The sequence below is a fragment of the Oncorhynchus kisutch genome, linkage group LG11 (assembly GCF_002021735.2).
Source record: "Oncorhynchus kisutch isolate 150728-3 linkage group LG11, Okis_V2, whole genome shotgun sequence".
Taxonomy (NCBI): domain Eukaryota; kingdom Metazoa; phylum Chordata; class Actinopteri; order Salmoniformes; family Salmonidae; genus Oncorhynchus; species Oncorhynchus kisutch.
Genome location: NC_034184.2, coordinates 45,415,742 through 45,436,626, shown reverse-complemented (window position 1 = coordinate 45,436,626; position 20,885 = coordinate 45,415,742). Strand labels below are relative to the sequence as shown.

Below are 20,885 nucleotides of genomic sequence, written 5' to 3'. Positions count from 1 at the left end.
TCCTGCCCTGCCTTTCTAAAATCTTCGAAAGCCAAGTTAACAAACAGATCACCGACCATTTTGAATCGCACCGTACCTTCTCTGGTTTCCGAGCTGGTCATGGGTGCTCAGCCACGCTCAAGGTCCTAAACGATATCATAACCGCCATCGATAAAAGACAGTATGGTGCAACCGTCTTCATCGACCTGGCCAAGGCTTTTGACTCTGTCAATCACTGCATTCTTATCAGCAGACTCAATAACCTTGGCTTCTCAAATGACTGACTCCCCTGGTTCACCAACTACTTTTCAGATAGAGTTCAGTGTGGCAAATCGGAGGGCCTGTTGTCCGGACCTCTGGCAGTCTCTATGGGGGTACCACAGGGTTCAATTCTCGGGCTGACTCTTTTCTCTATCAATGATGTCGCTCTTGTTGCTGGTGATTCTCTGATCCACCTCTACGCAGACGACACCCTTCTGTATACATCTGGCCCTTCCTTGGACACTGTGCTAACTAACCTCCAAGCGAGCTTCAATGCGTACAACACTCCTTCAGTGGCCTCCAACTGCTTTTAAAATGCTAGTAAAACTAAGTGCATGCTCTTCAACCGATTGCTGCCCGCACCCTCCCACCTGACTAGTATCACTACTATGGACGGTTCTGACCTAGACTATGTGGACAACTACAAATACCTAGGTGCCTGGCTAGACTGTAAACTCTCCTTCCAGACTCAGCACATTCTTGAGCATGCAATACAGCTTTCCTCAGTACGAAATCCTTATCAACCCACTGTGCTGTCAGACTCATAATGCTCATGGGGCTGACAGCATGTGTAACTCTGGTAGGGCAACATCTGAAGAACAGCACCTACTTGGTAGTGTGTACCGGTGCTCGACCAGTCGGCGAAAGCCAACATCATCCACAACAGAGAACGGTTGATTGTCAAGGACAATGAATTCCATTATCTTGGCATTAACCTCTCTAGGGTATGTGGGACGCTATAGCGTCCCATCTGGCCAACATCCAGTGAGATTGCAGAGCGCCAAATTCAAATACAGAAATGCTCATTATAAAAATTCAGAAAACAAAACATATTTTACATAGGTTTAAAGATGAACTTCTTGTTAATCCAACCATAGTGTCAGATTTATTAAATGCTTTTCGGCGAAAGCATACCTAGCCCAGAACATAGCCCAGTTGACAAATTATTACAAACAGTAATCAGCCAAGCAGAAGCGTTTCAAAACTCAGAAATAGAGATAAAATGAATCCCTTACCTTTGATGAGCTTCATATGGTGGCACTCAGAAGACATTAATAATAAAATGTTCCTTTTATTCGATAAAGTCTCTTTATATCCAAAAACCTCAGCTTTGTTCGCGTGTTTTCTTCCGTAATCCACAGGCTCAAACGCAGTCAAAACAGGCAGACAAAAAAAAATCAAAATTGTATCTGTAAAGTTCATAGAAACGTGTCAAACGTTTTTTATCCTCAGGTTGTTTTTAGCCTAAATGATCTATAATATTTCAACCGGACAATAACGTTGTCAATATAAAAGGTAAACAAGAAATGCACTCTCTCGGGATTGTGCATGAAAAAGCTTTTCTCAGGTTTTCGCCTGCCAAATCAGTTCTGTTATACTCACAGACACTATTTTAACAGTTTTGGAAACTTAGAGTGTTTTCTATCCAAATCTACCAGTTATATGCATATCATATCTTCTGGGCCTGAGTAGCAAGCCGTTTAATTTGGGCATGCTTTTCATCCAAAATTCCAAATGCTGCCCCCTACCCTAGAGAAGTTAATGGATTTCGCCTTTGAGTTGTCTCGCTGAAATGTCTCGCTTACTCTTTCAAATGACTGCTCGACTTGTTGACTGCTCGACCCACACAGCAGACATTGTGGGCTAGGTTAGGAATGCTGTGTTGCACGTGTAGATCAAAATTTTCTGTGCTGTGATTACGTCATCTACCTACATTATATAGGTACGCAAGTCAGCTTTGATATCGGTTATGCACATCGGTCTTAAACTAGACATCGGGCCGATGCTGGCATTACCAATATATCATGCATCCCCAGTAAATACAAGCCATATTTATGTTTATTTGTATCCCCTTTTGTACTTCAACAATTTGTACATCGTTACAACACTGTATAAAGACATATGTCTTTATTATTTTGGAACTTTTGTGAAGGTAATGTTTAATGTTAATTTTTTATTGTTTATTATGTATTTCACTTGCTTTGGCAATGTAAACGTGTTTCCCATGCCAATAAAGAGAGAGAGAGAGAGAGAGAGAATGTAAACAGAGAGATCCACTAATGAGAGTAGAGAGCAGTCTCTGACAGTGAGAAAAGGCCACAATGTAGCCTAACTATGGTCATTGTATACTGCCTGGAAAAACTGCTTCCTCTCTTCCTCTGAAGGCTGGACTGCATTTGACACTACAGAGCCACTTCAGTTCAAGACATCTCATTATGTATTCCAATCCACCCATGAATGCACAGAATAATATGACACAAACATTCTAATTTGCCTGACATTTGATAAGAAAATATTAAAACTGCGAAGACATCATTTTCCGTTCTGAATGGTACAGTAATAACTTGTTAGTTCATATTACAAACCCTGGGTCAATTTGCTCTCCCACTGAGGAAACAAGGCGGCAGGAAGACATATCTCATCAGACACTTCAAATTAGATAAAGCACATCTAATTAGGATGGATAACCACCGAGTGAAATGTAAATAAATATGCTTGAGATCTCTCAGAGGAGAGTAAAAGAGGGACAGATAGTAAGACAGTTCAGTCCAATTAGAGCGACTGAGGGTACACCATGTCACAGTAATAGCAACCACTGCCAGAGGATCAAAAGGAACTGGGATTCCCTCAGAATCATTTACATACCAGAAAATAACATAAAAGCACACTGGCAGGTCCAACCATCATGCATTAATAATATCTGCCTGACAAGAAAATACCACGCGTTGATAGAACCTATTTCAAATGGCCCAAGCTTGTGGGTATATAAGTTTATGTTTTCATTACCTTTTAAGATATCAATTCTTTGCTCTTTCAGTACTTCAACACTCTCATTCCAATCAAACCGATGATTAAACATTTCTAAAATGCAACTCAAGCACAATTTATTCCTCACATTTTTGCAGAAGGAACTCTGGTCTCTAGTACATTTTAATGGCATCTGAAATACACAGCAAAATTATTGAATATTTTATCGAGTTTACCTCCCAGATTGGAAATATGTGTTGCATTATGTAGAAAGACAGTACAAATAACTGACAATGTATGATTTCAGTGTTTTGGATATTATCTAGGACTAGCCCTCTATGATCAGGACTATTTTTCAAGTAAGAAAGCATTCATCCATAAACATTTAATCTGTCTTCTTTTGAGAATAAAGTCTTATTTTACTGCAAGATATGAAATGCTACAATATTTGTTCTTCAAATTATATTTTATTAAAACAGAAATATTATGTAAATATCTCACATTATCTTGAAAAATACATTTTAAAAGGTTTTGATTTCCAGGTTGTACAAATTTTTTTGAGAAAAAAAACATTAAATCGTATGTTCTAAGTACCTCAACAATGCTTAAACCACATCAGGAGATCACTTTTGAGGTCTGGGAAAAATACCAACTGGCTGATGAAAATAATCATCAATGATTATGATATCATTCTACCAGGTAAGCATAAGCTACTTTGTAGTTAAAATTTAATTGAGAAGATTTTTTAGAAAAGCCTTTACATCTGTTTTCATTAGCATCATCGCTAACGGCTACACAAATTGGTAGCGACGAGCACCGCACATGGGCCTAGAAAGACAGGGAAATCTCATTGTCTCTTCCGAAAGTTGCAAGAAATGATTGATTATGATGTGTGATTATGAATAATTTTGCACGCCCAATTTTTCAGTTTTTGATTTGTTAAAAAAGTTTGAAATATCCAATAAATGTTGTTCCACTTCATGATTGTGTCCCACTTGTTGTTGATTCTTCACAAAAAAATACAGTTTTATATCTTTATGTTTGAAGCCTGAAATGTCGCAAAAGGTCGCAAAGTTCAAGGGGGCCGAATAATTTCGCAAGGCACTGTATATATAAAACCTTATAGGTTCATTGAAAATGGTGAATAACTCACCACAGGTTAATGAGAAGGGTATGCTTGAAAGGACGCACATAACACTGCAATGTTGGGTTGTATTGGAGAGAGTCTCTGTCTTAAATAATTTTTCACACAGTCTGTGCCTGTATTAAGTTTTCATGCTAGTGAGGGCCAAGAATCCACTCTCACATAGGTACGTGGTTGCAAAGGGCATCAGTGTCTTAACAGCTCGATTTGCCAAGGCTGGATACTCTGTGCGCAGCCCAATCCAGAAATCTGGCAGTGGCTTCTGATTAAATAACATTTTCACAGAACCGCTTGTTGCAATTTCGATGAGGCTCTCTTGTTCAGATATCGGTAAGTGGATTGGAGGCAGGGGATGAAAGGGATAACGAATCCAGTTGTTTGTGTCATCCGTTTCGGAAAGGTACCTGCGTACTTGCGCACCCAACTCACTCAGATGCTTCGCTATATTACATTTGACATGGTCTGTAAGCTTGAGTTCATTTGCAAACCAAAAAAATCATACAATTATGGAAAGACTGATGCGCAGAATAACTGATGAATTTACGAATGTTCAACACTCGTTGAGATGCTTTGCGGTTCGTATGGATAGCGTAGCTAACAAATTGTCAGTCAACATAAGGTGTAAGGTAACTTATTTGAAAATACATAACTTTATTACATTGGTCAGCATTTTGTTAACATTTGTCTCTGTACTTTGCTCTGGTCATATTTGCCTCAATCCTAACTAGTCTCCCAGTCCCTGCTGCTGAAAAAGAAATCCCCACAGCATGATACTGCCACTACCATGCTTCACCCTAGGGATGGTACCAGGTTTCCTCCAGACGTCACGCTTGGCAGTCAAGTCAAATAGTTTAATCTTGGTTTCATCAGACTGGAGAACCTTATTTCTCATGGTCCGAGAGTCTTTAGGTGGCTTTTGGCAAACAAGCGGGCTGTCATGTGCCGTTTACTGAGGAGTGGCTTGCGTCTGGCCACTCTACCATAAATGCCAGATTGGTGGAGTGCGGCAGAGATGGTTGTCCTTCTGGAGGAACTCTGGAGCTCTTTCAGAGTGAACACTGGGTTCTTGGTCACCTCCCTGACCAAGGCTCTTCTCCCCTGATTGCTCAGTTTGGCAGGGCGTCCAGCTCTTGGAAGAGTTTCTTCACCTGTGGTGAAGAAGCCGGATGTGGAGGTCCTGGGCTGGCATGGTTACACTTGGTCTGCGGTTGTGAGGCCGGTTGTATGTACTGCCAAATTCTCTAAAATGACATTGACAGCAGCTTATGGCAGAGAAATTAACATTTTCTGGCAACAGCTTTGGTGGACATTCTGAAGACCCAGGGTGATTTCACACACTTCCTGTCTGGAAACCAAACAAATGTTTGTTCAAATGTTGAACCAAAATCATAAGCAAGGGGGGAATGCTCCTCTTTTTTAGGCAGAAAAATAAAGTTGATGATAGCCTTGCAGAGAGATCCACTGAGACCAGGCATCACAGAGAAGAGAGAGAAGAGAGAGAAGAGAAATTGGCCTCTTTAGACATTGCCTGCATACCAGTGTTAATTTATAAAACTACGGAACATTTTGGTCTAGTTAAAGGGACACTGGGATTTTGGCAATGAAGCTTTATATCTACTTCGCCAGAGTCAGATGAACTCGTGGATACCATTTTTACTGCATGCAGTTTGAAGGATGTTGTTAACTAGTGTTAGCCTTATTGATGACTAGTGTTAGCGCAATGACTGGGAGTCTATGGGAACTGCTAGCATGCTATTAAATATCATAGACTTACAGTCACTGCACTAACGCTAGCTAGCATTGGCTCGTGAAACGACCTCCAACTTTCTGCATACTGGACGCATAATGAAGATCCACTCGCAGCCAAGTTGCAGCCTTCTGGTTGAGGCGACAAGGTTTTTGCCTAAGTTCATGATGACATTGACCACTGGAAGCAAAATAGCACCATAACTTCAAAGATCCACCACCATATTTTACAGTAGGTATGAGGTATTTTCTGAATTTTTTGTTTTTATTTAACCTTTATTTAACCAGGTAGGCAAGTTGAGAACAAGTTCTCATTTACAATTGCGACCTAACCAAGATAAAGCAAAGCAGTTCGAGACATAAAACAACACAGAGTTACACATGGAGTAAAACAAACATACAGTCAATAATACAGTAGAAAAATAAGTCTATATACAATGTGAGCAAATGAGGTAAGATAAGGGAGGTAAATCCAAAAAAAGGCCATGGCGGAGTAGTAAATACAATATAGCAAGTAAAACACTGGAATTGTAGATTTGCAGTGGAAGAATGTGCAAAGTAGAGATAGAAATAATGGGGTGCAAAGGAGCAAAATAAATAAATAAATACAGTAGGGGGAGAGGTAGTTGTTTGGGCTAAATTATAGATGGGCTATGTACAGGTGCAGTCATCTGTGAATCGCTCTGACAGCTGGTGCTTAAAGTTGGTGAGGGAGATAAGTGTTTTCAGTTTCAGAGATTTTTGCAGTTCGTTCCAGTCATTGGCAGCAGAGAACTGGAAGGAACGGCGGCCAAAAGAAGAATTGGTTTTGGGGGTGACCAGTAAGATATACCTGCTAGAGCACGTGCTACAGGTGGGTGCTGCTATGGTGACCAGCGAGCTGAGATAAGGGGGGACTTTACCTAGCAGGGTCTTGTAGATGACCTGGAGCCAGTGGGTTTGGCGACGAATATGAAGCGAGGACCAGCCAACGAGAGCATACAGGTCGCAGTGGTGGGTAGTATATGGGGCTTTGGTGACAAATAGGATGGCACTGTGATATCAAATCAAATCAAACGTATTTATATAGCCCTTTGAACATCAGCTTACATCTCAAAGTGCTGTACAGAAACTGCATCCAATTTATTGAGTGGGGTATTGGAGGCTATGTTGACATCGCCGAAGTCGAGGATCGGTAGGATGGTCAGTTTTACAAGGGTATGTTTGGCAGCATGAGTGAAGGATGCTTTGCTGCGAAATAGGAAGCCAATTCTAGATTTAACTTTGGAGATGTTTGATGTGAGTCTGGAAGGAGAGTTTACAGTCTAACCAGACACCTAGGTATTTGTAGTTGTCCACATATTCTAAGTCAGAACCGTCCAGAGTAGTGATGTTGGACATGCGGGCAGGTGAAGGCAGTGATCGGTTGAAGAGCATGCATTTAGTTTTACTTGTATTTAAGAGCAATTGGAGGCCACGGAAGGAGAGTTGTATGGCATTGAAGCTCGTCTGGAGGTTTGTTAACAGTGTCCAAAGAAGGGCCAGAAGTATACAGAATGGTGTCGTCTGCGTAGAGGTGGATCAGAGACTCACCAGCAGCAAGAGCGACATCATTGATGTATACAGAGAAGTCGGTCCAAGAATTTAACCCTGAGGCACCCCCATAGAGACTGCCAGAGGCCCGGACAACAGGCCCTCCGATTTGAAACACTGAACTCTATCAGAGAAGTAGTTGGTGAACCAGTCGAGTGTTGGGATTATTATGAATAAATGAATAAACAATATCCCCATTTTAAATAGAATTGTAACTAAGTAAACGTATACTGTTTTATTATATCTGATTAACAATATGAGTTCATAAGAAGGGATTGTGTGACACGGACAAGGAGTAATTAAAGTTAATGAACACCATTCCAACTAGGAAGAAACGAATGGGTTGGGGACAAATAAGGTCGTTAACCTAGCGTTGAACCTACAGAAACTTAGCTCTGGGGTTTTTAGATAAGGCAGTGAGTGCATTCCTAGGTTTTCTGTTAATTAGAACTGTCAGCTCAGTGGTGATCGATAATGTTGAGGGGTCAAAAGTTACCTGGGAGTGTGCTAGTAAGTTAGAATTAACTTTTCACCTCACTTTGTCCCGGTCAAGAGGAGGTGATTCTGTTAAAGCAATGAAATGACGTCATGATCTGTATATAAACTGTTGCTCGTGGTTAAGTGTCAGCGCGCTCCGAGAATAAATTCTGTTACCTATTATTGAAAGACTGGTCTGCGTCTATTTTATGCAAACAAGAATCTTAGAAATTCTCATAAAATAGATTAAGGGTTTTCAATTGATGAAAGCACATTGGCATAATTAAATTACACTAACAGCGAGGAAATCATTTGAGAAACCAAGGCTATCGAGTCTGCCGATGAGGATGTGGTGATTGACAGAGTCGAAAGCCTTGGCCAGATCAATGAATATGGCTGCACAGTATTGTTTCTTATCGATGGCGGTTAAGATATCATTTAGGACCTTGAGCGTGGCTGAGGTGCACCCATGACCAGCTCTGAAACCAGATTGCATAGCGGAGAAGGTATGGTGGGATTCGAAATGGTCGGTAATCTGTTTGTTGACTTGGCTTTTGAAGACCTTAGAAAGGCAGGGTAGGATAGATATAGGTCTGTAGCAGTTTGGGTCAAGAGTGTCCCACCCTTTGAAGAGGGGGAAGACCGCAGCTGCTTTCCAATCTTTGGGAATCTCACACAACACGAAAGAGAAGTTGAACAGGCTAGTAATAGGGGTTGCAACAATTTCAGCAGATCATTTTAGAAAGAAAGGGTCCAGATTGTCTAGCCCGGCTGATTTGTAGGGGTCCAGATTTTTCAGAACATCAGCTGACTGGATTTGGGAGAAGGAGAAATTGGGAAGGCTTGGGCGAGTTGCTGTGTGGGGTGCAGTGCTGTCGACCGGGGTAGGGGTAGCCAGGTGGAAAGCATGGCTAGCCAGGTGGAAAGCATGGCTAGCCGTAGAAAAATGCTTGTTGAAATTCTCAATTATAGTGGATTTATCGGTGGTGACAGTGTTTCCTATCCTCAGTGCAGTGGGCAGCTGGGAGGAGGTGTTCTTATTCTCCATGGACTTTACAGTGTCCCAGAACTTTTTTGAGTTTGTGTTGCAGGAAGAACATTGCTGCTAGCCTTGGCTTTTCTAACTGCCTGTGTATATTGGTTTCTAGCTTCCCTGAAAAGTTGCATATCACAGGGGCTGTTCGATGCTAATGCAGAATGCCATAGGATGTTTTTGTGTTGGTTAAGGGCAGTCAGGTCTGGAGAGAACCAAGGGCTATATCTGTTCCTGGTTCTAAATTTCTTGAATGGGGCATGCTTATTTAAGATGGTGAGGAAGGCATTTAACAAAAATAACCAGGCATCCTCTACTGACGGGATGAGGTCAATATCCTTCCAGGATACCCCGGCTCGGAGAAGTGTTTCAGGAAGCGTTTGATAGTGATGAGTGGAGGTTGTTTGACCGCTGACACATAACGGATGCAGGCAATGAGGCAGTGATCGCCGAGATCTTGGTTGAAAACAGCAGAGGTGTATTTAGAGGGCAAGTTGGTTAGGATGATATCTATGAGGGTGCCCGTGTTTACAGCTTTGGGGTGGTAGCTGGTAGGTTCATTGATAATTTGTGTGAGATTGAGGGCATCAAGCTTAGATTTTAGGATGGCTGGGGTGTTATTAAGCATGTTCCAGTTTAGGTCGCCTAGCAGCACGAGCTCTGAAGATAGATGGGGGGCAATCAGTTCACATATGGTGTCCAGAGCACAGCTGGGGGCAGAGGGTGGTCTATAGCAGGCGGCAACGGTGAGAGACTTGTTTTTAGAGAGGTGGATTTTTAAAAGTAGAAGTAAAAATGGTTTGGGTACAGACCTGGATAGTAGGACAGAACTCTGCAGGCTATCTTTGCAGTAGATTGCAACACTGCCCCCTTTGGCAGTTCTATCTTGTCTGAAAATGTTGTAGTTTGGGATGAAAATTTCAGAATTTTTGGTGGTCTTCCTAAGCCAGGATTCAGACACAGCTAGAACATCCGGGTTGGCAGAGTGTGCTAAAGCAGTGAATAAAACAAACTTATGGAGGAGGCTTCTAATGTTAACATGCATGAAACCAAGGCTATTGCGGTTACAGTCATCAAAAGAGAGCGCCTGGGGAATAGGAGTGGAGCTAGGCACTGCAGGGCCTGGATTCACCTCTACATCACCAGAGGAACAGAAGAGAAGTAGGATAAGGATACAGCTAAAAGCTATGAGAATTGGTTGTCTAGAACGTCCGGAACAGAGAGTAAAGGGAGGTTTCTGGGGGAGATAAATTAGCTTCAAGGTATAATGTGCAGACAAAGGTATGGTAGGATGTGAATACAGTGGAGGTAAACCTAGGTATTGAGTGATGATGAAAGAGATATTGTCTCTAGAAACATCATTGAAACCAGATGATGTCATCGCATGTGTGGGTGGTGGAACTGAAAGGTTGGATAATGTATAGTGAGCAGGGCTAGAGGTTCTACTGTGAAATAAGCCAATAAAAACTAACCAAAACAGCGATGGACAAGGCATATTGACATTAATGAGAGGCATGCTTAGTCGTGTGATCATAAGGGTCCAGTTAGTAGTGAGGTTGGTTGGGGTAACGGCGATTCAGACAGCTAGCCGGGCCATTGGTAGCAAGCTAGCATAGGATGGAGGTCTGTTTTTAGCCACCTCGTGCGTTTCCGTCGGTAGATTAGTGGGGTTCCGTGTGGTAGAGGGGATCAATCCAATTGGCAAAATAGATATAGTTATAGTGACCCAAGAAAAATTGTCCGATAGATCTATTCAGATAACAGCCGATAAGAAAGCTAACGATTAGCGGGCCGCAGATGGGCGTTCAGGTAACGTCGCGACGGAGGGGCCAGTTGGATAACTCCCTCGGGCAGATAACGTCGGAAGTCCAGTCGTGAAGGCCCGGTGGGGCTCCGCGTCAGCAGTAAAACGGGTCCGGATTGGTAATTGTAGCCCAGGAGTGGCTGATGGAACTCTTCAGCTGGCTAGCGCCGGAATAATTGATGTTTGCTCTGGGATCGACGTAAGGCAATAGTCATACGGATAGCAGCTGCAAGACCCAGGTGTAAACTTCCAGAGCTTTCGGTTGAAATCTGGGGATATGGAGAGAAAAATAGGTCCGGTATGTTCTGGTCTGAGTCGCGTTGTACAAAACTGGCGATAGTTTTTCGAGCTAAAGAATAGCTGATGACCATCAACCGTGGTTAGCTGAATACTAATGTTAGCCAGTAAACTGGCTAGCTTCTGGCTAGCTTCTGGCTAGCTTCTGGCTCGCTTCTTGCTAGCTTCTGGTTAGCTTCTGGTTAGCTTCTGGTTAGCTTCTGGCTAGCTTCTGGTGAGCTTCTGGCTAGCTTCTGGTGAGCTTCTGGCTAGCTTTTGGCTAGCTTTTGGCTAGCTTCTTATTGTGGATTTTTGGAAAAGAAAATACATAAAAGATATACGAAGAAATATGTAAATATATATATATGGAGAAACAATGTATTTACAAGGTATTTTCTGCATACTTATTGTTCTTTCAGAAGTCCAAACCCACCGCTAGTGAGTGTGGCCAAATGCCTCTATTTCAAGTTCATATGACCATAACACCAGTTCCAACCCAAGTGCCAATGCTGGCTCAATGTCGTTTTTCTCACAAGGGGAGGGTGCTGGAGTATTTGAAACGGGGGATCCAATAATTCTGACCGCCTTACTTTGAGAATTTGCTATTTAATACTTGTTAAACAAAATCTCTTCCTCTGAGCAATTGTATTAATAAACAATCATTTAAAAAAAATCTAAGCATATAATATAGCTCGTACTTGTATTATTAATTTTATTCAGTCTATTTTGCTCATCTTTATCAAGGGATCTAATCATTACAGACCCCACTGTGTCAACGACATCAAAGCTTTAATCAATACACAGTCCATTATATTGCCTGCCTGCACCCTTTAACCCAGGATGCAGTTTTATATGCATCTTGTTTGTACAGATGAAAGTGTTACCTTCAGGTGTTTGGAAATTGCTCCCAAGGATGAACCAGACTTCTGGAGGTCTACATTTTTTTCTGCGGTCTTGGCAGATTTCTGTTGATTTTCCCATGATGTCAAGCAAAGAGGCACTGAGTTCTGAGCACCTCCAAAGAGGCACTGAGCACCTCCAATTGACTCAAATGGTGTCAATCAGAAGCTTCTAAAGCCATGACATCATTTTCTGGAATTTTCCAAGCTGTTTAAAGGCACAGTCAACTTAGTGTATGTAAACCTCTGACCCACTGGAATTGTGATAAGGTGAATCATAAGTGAAATAATCTGTCTGTAAACAATTGTTGGAAATATTACTTGTGTCATGCACAAAATAGATGTCCTAACCGACTTGCCAAAACTATAGTTTGTTAACAAGAAATTTGTGGAGTGGTTGAAAACGGAGTTTTAATGACTACAACCTAAGTGTATGTAAACTTCTGACATCAACTGTACATACAGTGGGGCAAAAAATTTTGGCCCATTCCTCCATACAGATCTCCTCTAGAGCAGTAATGTTTTGGGGCTGTTGCTGGGCAACATGGACTTTCAACTCCCTCCAAAGATTTTCTATGGGGTTGAGATCTGGAGACGGGCTAGGCCACTCCAGGACCTTGAAATGCTTCTTACGAAGCCACTCCTTCGTTGCCCGGGCGGTGTGTTTGGGATCATTGTCATGCTGAAAGACCCAGCCACGTTTCATCTTCAATGCCCTTGCTGATGGAAGGAGGTTTTCATTCAAAATCTCACGATACATGGCCCCATTCATTCTTTCCTTTACACGGATCAGTCATCCTGGTCCCTTTGCAGAAAAACAGCCCCAAAGCATGATGTTTCCACCCCCATGCTTCACAGTAGGTATGGTGTTCTTTGGATGCAACTCAGCATTCTTTGTCCTTCAAACACGACGAGTTGAGTTTTTACCAAAAAGTTATATTTTGGTTTCATCTGACCATATGACATTCTCCCAATCTTCTTCTGGATCATCCAAATGCTCTCTAGCAAACTTCAGACGGGCCTGGACATATACTGGCTTAAGCAGGGGAACACGTCTGGCACTGCAGGATTTGAGTCCCTGGCGGCGTAGTGTGCAAATGATGGTAGGCTTTGTTACTTTGGTCCCAGCTCTCTGCAGGTCATTCACTAGGTCCCCCCGTGTGGTTCTGGGATTTTTGCTCACCGTTCTTGTGATAATTTTGACCCCACGGGGTGAGATCTTGCGTGGAGCCCCAGATCGAGGGAGATTATCAGTGGTCTTGTATGTCTTCCATTTCCTAATAATTGCTCCCACAGTTGATTTCTTCAAACCAAGCTGCTTACCTATTGCAGATTCAGTCTTCCCAGCCTGGTGCAGGTCTACAATTTTGTTTCTGGTGTCCTTTGACATTTATTTGGTCTTGGCCATAGTGGAGTTTGGAGTGTGACTGTTTGAGGTTGTGGACAGGTGTCTTTCATACTGATAACAAGTTCAAACAGGTGCCATTAATACAGGTAACGAGTGGAGGACAGAGGAGCCTCTTAAAGAAGAAGTTACAGGTCTGTGAGAGCCAGAAATCTTGCTTGTTTGTAGGAGACCAAATACTTATTTTCCACCATAATTTGCAAATAAATAAATAAAAATAAGAAATAAATAATAAATCCTACAATGTGATTTTCTGGATTTTTAGATTCATAGTTGAAGTGTACCTATGATGAAAATTACAGGCCTCTCATCTTTTTAAGTGGGAGAACTTGCACAATTGGTGGCTGACTAAATACTTTTTTGCCCCACTGTACATACACATACAGGTAACTGCCAAAATAAAGGAAACACCAACATAAAATGTCTTAGTAGGGTGTTGGGCCATCACGAGCCAGAACAGCTTCAATGCCATTGGCATAGGTTCTACAAGTGTCTGGAACTCTATTGGAGGGATGCGACAGCATTCGTCAATGAGAAATTCCATAATTTGGTATTTTGTTGATGGTGGTGGAAAACATTGTCTCAAGCGCCGCTCCAGAATCTCCCATAAGTGTTCAATTGGGTTGAGATCTGGAGACTGAGACAGCCATGGCATATGATTTACATCATTTTCATGCTCATTAAACCATTCAGTGACCACTCGTGCCCTGTGGATGGGGGCATTGTAATCCTATGGGGGCATAGCCATGGTTGCCAAAATAATGGTCTGCCAAGCATTTTTATACATGACCTTAAGCATGATGGGATGTTAATTGCTTAATTAATTGTTCATGTTAATTGCTTAATTAGGAATCACTTCTTGTATCCCTCATTTACTCATGTTTCCATTATTTTGGCAGTTACCTGTACATATCACATGCTACATAGGTCACATACTACTACTGAATTCTCAATTTGACGACATGGGTTTCAAGGAAATGAAATGCTATGGAATGGGATAGTTTACATTGTGGGAACACATTGAACTAGTAAAGCATCACATCTTGACAGAGAACAGTGGTGTCCTTTGTTCATATGCATGCTATAAATTTGACCCACTTTGACAGATAATGAGCCCAGGACTATATGGTGAGATTCAAGCCATCACCCAACACGTCTCCTCTCTGAGGTGATGAAATGTATCAATTCTAGTGTGGGTAAAACAAAAGGGAAAATAATTGCGTCGAACATGAATCTCCATTTTGAGCAGGTGGTTGCAAATATATGCTAATCAATGGTACATAGCCAGCATCTCAATAATCAAAACATGATATAGTCTTTAAAAGAGAACAATATGCAGAAGAATATTCCATACCCTCAAATGCTTGAGTAACTAGAAACACCAGGCAATATGCTGTATAATCATCACCTCAGTCTCATCCCAATGTGTCTAGCTACCTCCTCTCCCTTCCAGATCCAGGGTACAGTAATGGGGACTCTGGTCACAGTGTGGTAGAATCAAAATTCCACAGCATCACAGACGGTGCTGGGTAAGCCCGTCAGTCAGCCATAGCACCACAGCCTTCTGGGCGCCAAACGTGCAGACTCTGCAACAGCTGGCCCCCACAGCCCACTCACTGAGGGCACCTGTAAGCAGTGCTTTGGCACACCCCGCTCGTGATAGCACAGCCGGTGTGCGCTGCCAACAGCTACAGCTGGCAGGATGGACGGACTGGTCATGAGGGAGTCTTGCCCATCCCTATGTAGCCGCGAAATGTTGCCAACAATTTGTCAGTGAGATCCGCTATTGGTTCCTTGATATGTCGCTAGAAGTGACGTTTTGTTGTTGCACCAATTTGCTTTGCTGCGGTCCCCAACGAAGTGTTTTCACACCTTCTTCCACCGCACTCCCGCTCTTCTTGTGCTTCTCTGCCTGTGTTCACATGAGCAAACTAGGTGAAAAATCTGTCGATGTGCCCTTGAGCAAGGCACTTAACCCTAATTGATCCTGTGAGTCGCTTCGGATTAGAGTGTCTGTTAAATGATTAAAATGTACTAATTTAAATTTTGAGAGCAGAACCTTGAAAACAGAAACCTGGCAAAACAAAACAGGGAAAATGGAATTTGGGAAAAAACTAAACGGAATCAGGCAACAAATAAATGGGATTTTATAGGACCCTATTTATGATATGATGTGCACTGAGCATACCAAACATTAGGAACACCTTCCTAAGATTGAGTTGCACTCACCCCTTTTCCATCATAACAGCCTCAATTCGTCGGAGCATGGACTCTACAAATTGTAGGAAGCGTTCCACAAAGATGCTGGCACATGTTGACTCCAATGCTTCTCACAGTTGTGTCAAGTTGGGTTGATGTCCTTTGGGTAGTAGACCATTCTTGATACACACGGGAAACTGTTGAGCGTGAAACAGCGTTGCCGTTCTTGACACAAACCAGTGCGCCTGGCACCTACTACCATACCCTGTTTAAAAGGCATTTACATTTTTTGTCTTGCCCATTTCACCCTCTGAATGGCACACATATACACACTCCATGTCTAAATTCTCTCAAGGCTTCAAAATCCTTCTTTAACCTTTCTCCTCCCCTTCATCTACACGAATTGAAATGGATTTGACACTTGACATCAATACGGGATCATAGGATTCACCTGGATTCATCTGGGTCAGTCTATGTCATTTTTTGTACACTCAGTGTATATTCTACTATATATTATAAATATTAAGACATTTACTCAGGCAATTGATGTTAAGTGCAGTGTCTTGAAAGTGGAAGCAGTCAACATTTGATTTGGGCTAGCATTAACAACAAAATCTCCTTGAGCTTTACCCTAGCCCCCGTGGCTTTCCCCTTGCACTGTCCCTTCCACAGCGCAGGCAGGGTCATTTTCATGATGACAGCCATTATGGCTCAGGGGAGGACAAACAGAACAATTCCCAGCAGCAGATGGTTACTTACAGTTTCTCCAGGACTGTCAGGCCAAAGAAGGAGGCATTTTTCAGCAGTGAGATCTTGTTGTTACTGAGGATCCTGTGGACAGAAGAGTGGAAAGGTTGACTGTGAGATGGTGAGCCTTTTGACATATTAGTAGACTTATTAGTAGATATCACAAAAATACAGACAAATGTCCAATAAATGATGCATCCTGTCAATAACTTGGTGAGAGATAGAAATGTATCTCTGATTTAATCTGGCCTTAAATGTCCCATCTTGGATGCATTTTTTTGGTCTTATTTATGGATTTCTGTGGCTATTGTTTGCCATTTTTGATGGCTAGGAAATATAACCTCATTGAAGACCGAATGCGACCCCCAGGGCAAAACTTGTTTGACCCCCCCTGATCTACAGCTACCACTATGAACCGCAAACAAGTCAATGATGTGCATGTGCTCAACAGGTACAGTATAGGCAATAAATACATATTTGCCCCAGGACTCTATGTGGATATACATTTCTGTTCTTGTTGAAGTATATTTAAAGGGTAAAGTAGTGCTTTATTTTAAAAGAATCTGGGGAAAAGGATCTTGAGTATTTATCTTGTAATATGGGTATTTGTTTGTGTATCAAGGAGGGTTAAAAACATTCATTCAAGACTCTCTGCAAAGCCTCTTAGCAGAACACACCCAATTACTCAAAAACATCAGTCATAACACACTGAGCCTCCGGAAGGAGTTCAGCTAACCACCATTACAGAAACAATTACACAAAAGCAAGGACGAATGCAGTGCACAGACACACAAATGCACATCATCCCATAGTGAAAAACACTAGCCCATCAGTGTTGTGTCTGGAGGGTCCAGGGGGACTCGTTAGGACACAGATGGAGGGCTGTGTTACCTGCTGCTCTAGTGAAACAAACAAACATATCAGACAAAAGATAAAGTCCACCCATACACCAGTAAACAACCACTAGTCTGTGTTCAACCACACATTCACACGCACACAGACATTTACACCCTGCCTGCCAACACTTTACGAACAATGCAGGATCTCGGCAACGTTCTTCCATTGATTTCCACTCATGGACTTGAATACAGCAGTAAATTATTTTGACTTTGAATGCTGAGATACCTAGTTCACCCCTCTCTACTGACCCTCCTTCCCTTCAGAGCTGTAGGCTGAGTGTGTAATGATTTATGTCACGCTCATTCCTCTGCCCAGATGCACATAATTTGAAATACACCTAAAATGGCATTTTGGGGATTTCATATCGGCTAAAATATTAAATCGCTCTTGCCAGACCTTAGATCATCCTGTCTGCTGCAGGGCTGGCCTGGCAGTAAGGCCATGCAGTGCGTGATGGAGCATGGCAGTGAGTCTGCATGCAGACGGGGCCTGATGCTTTGCATGCACCACGTTGCATGTCTCCTACTGGCACGCTCCTACAGATAGACACCCAAGGTCAAATCACTCGCTCGTCTTCCTCCTCCCCTTCCATTCTCAGGAGTAATGGCAGAGGTTTGGCAAGAGTGGTAATTAGGTTGTGTCACGAGTCATCTTCTTTTGTCACCTTCTAATGCCCTAGGATTAAGCAGTGTGATCCCACAATGCATTGTGCTGAAGAGGCAAATTACTCACCAGCCTAGCGGGAGGGGGGTGGGGGGTTGTAGTTATTTTGGAATTGGCATGATGTGGGATACACACAGTGAAAATGTACACAAAAAAAAGTATATTCAAAGAACATTTTGAGAGCATAAATACAGTGTATAATGGCATTAAAGACTTTTAATAGAGACTGCTGAGCAAGTTCATATTAAAATCGGTCAACGGAGAGACAAGCTACTGCATAGGAGCACAAGTTGAGAGTTAAAAACTGAGCATCATAAGAGATTTGCCAGAAGTTCAAAAGAAGTAGTTCACTATTTTAAAACTTGATGTTAGATGGTTCCTCACCCTGAATGTAGTATATTGACCAGGAGAAACTGAAATCCATGGTTCTGTTTTTTTAAAAGCAGCCACTACAAACTAGACCAATTTGCATACCGCCCCGAAAGATCCACAGACAATGCACTCGACATTGCTCTACACACTGCCCTATCCCATCTGGACAAGAGGAATACCTATGTAAGAATGCCGTTCGTTGACTACAGCTCAGCACTCAACACCATAGTACCCTCCAAGCTCATCGTTAAACTTGGGGCCATGGGTCTGAACCCCGCCCTGTGCAAATGGGTCCTGGACTTCCTGACGGGCCGCCCCCAGGTGGTGAAGGTAAGAAACAACACCTCCACTTTGCTGACCCTCGCCACAGGAGCCCCACAAGGATGCGTGCTCATCCCCCTCCTGTACTCCCTGTTCACCCACAACTGCATGGCCATGCACGCCTCCTACTCAATAATCAAGTTTGCAGACGACACAACAGTAGTAGGCAATTACGAGACAGCCTACAGAGAGGTGAGGGCCCTGGGAGTGTGATGGCAGGAAAATAACCTCTCACTCAATGTAGAAAAAACAAAGGAGCTGATAGTGGACTTCAGGAAACAGCAGAGGGAGCACACACCTATCCACATCGACAGAACCGTCGTGGAGCAGGTGGAAAGCTTCAAGTTCCTCGCCGTACATATCACTGATGATCTGAAATGGTTCACACACCAACAGCGCCTTCACCACTCAGGAGGCTGAAGAAATTTGGCTGCACCTTAGAGGCTGCTGCCCCCTATACATAGACTTTCTGTACAGCACTTTGAGATATCAGCTGAAGTAAGAAGGGCTATATACAGTGCCTTGCGAAAGTATTCGGCCCCCTTGAACTTTGCGACCTTTTGCCACGTTTCAGGCTTCAAACATAAAGATATAAAACTGTATTTTTTTGTGAAGAATCAACAACAAGTGGGACACAATCATGAAGTGGAACAACATTTATTGGATATTTCAAACTTTTTTAACAAATCAAAAACTGAAAAATTGGGCGTGCAAAATTATTCAGCCCCTTTACTTTCAGTGCAGCAAACTCTCTCCAGAAGTTCAGTGAGGATCTCTGAATGATCCAATGTTGACCTAAATGACTAATGATGATAAATACAATCCACCTGTGTGTAATCAAGTCTCCGTATAAATGCACCTGCACTGTGATAGTCTCAGAGGTCCGTTAAAAGCGCAGAGAGCATCATGAAGAACAAGGAACACACCAGGCAGGTCCGAGATACTGTTGTGAAGAAGTTTAAAGCCGGATTTGGATACAAAAAGATTTCCCAAGCTTTAAACATCGCAAGGAGCACTGTGCAAGCGATAATATTGAAATGGAAGGAGTATCAGACCACTGCAAATCTACCAAGACCTGGCCGTCCCTCTAAACTTTCAGCTCATACAAGGAGAAGACTGATCAGAGATGCAGCCAAGAGGCCCATGATCACTCTGGATGAACTGCAGAGATCTACAGCTGAGGTGGGAGACTCTGTCCATAGGACAACAATCAGTCGTATATTGCACAAATCTGGCCTTTATGGAAGAGTGGCAAGAAGAAAGCCATTTCTTAAAGATATCCATAAAAAGTGTCGTTTAAAGTTTGCCACAAGCCACCTGGGAGACACACCAAACATGTGGAAGAAGGTGCTCTGGTCAGATTAAACCAAAATTTAACTTTTTGGCAACAATGCAAAACATTATGTTTGGTGTAAAAGCAACACAGCTCATCACCCTGACCACACCATCCCCACTGTCAAACATGGTGGTGGCAGCATCATGGTTTGGGCCTGCTTTTCTTCAGCAGGGACAGGGAAGATGGGAAGATGGATGGAGCCAAATACAGGACCATTCTGGAAGAAAACCTGATGGAGTCTGCAAAAGACCTGAGACTGGGACGGAGATTTGTCTTCCAACAAGACAATGATCCAAAACATAAAGCAAAATCTACAATGGAATGGTTCAAAAATAAACATATCCAGGTGTTATATTGGCCAAGTCAAAGTCCAGACCTGAATCCAATCGAGAATCTGTGGAAAGAACTGAAAACTGCTGTTCACAAATGCTCTCCATCCAACCTCACTGAGCTCGAGCTGTTTTGCAAGGAGGAATGGGAAAAAATTCAGTCTCTCGATGTGCAAAACTGATAGAGACATACCCCAAGCGACTTACAGCTGTAATCGCAGCAAAAGGTGGCGCTACAAAGTATTAACTTAAGGGGGCTGAATAATTTTGCACGCCCAATTTTTCAGTTTTTGATTTGTTAAAAAAGTTTGAAATATCCAATAAATGGCGTTCCACTTCATGATTGTGTCCCACTTGTTGTTGATTCTTCACAAAAAAATACAGTTTTATATCTTTATGTTTGAAGCCTGAAATGTGGCAAAAGGTCGCAAAGTTCAAGGGGGCCGAATACTTTCGCAAGGCACTGTAAATACATTTGATTTATATACACACTGTATTCTATTCTACTGTATTTCGTCTATGCCACTCCGACATTGCTCATCCTAATATTTATATAATCATTAATTATTTTTGTAACTTTTAGGGTGTGTGTATTGTTAGATGTTATTGCACTGCTGGAGCTAGAAACACAAGCATTTCGCTACACCCGCAATAACATCTGCATGTGATGAATA

General features: G+C 42.4%; 1 protein-coding gene across 1 annotated transcript in view; it reads right to left on the bottom strand.

Annotated features, from left to right (window-relative positions):
- Window positions 1–20,885, bottom strand: part of adgra1b (adhesion G protein-coupled receptor A1b) — a 248,648-nt gene that overhangs the window by 207,489 nt on the left and 20,274 nt on the right. The window contains exon 2 of the mRNA XM_020495023.2: window positions 16,303–16,374. Coding sequence (XP_020350612.2) covers window positions 16,303–16,374 — 72 coding nt within the window. The remainder of the gene's footprint in view (window positions 1–16,302; window positions 16,375–20,885) is intronic.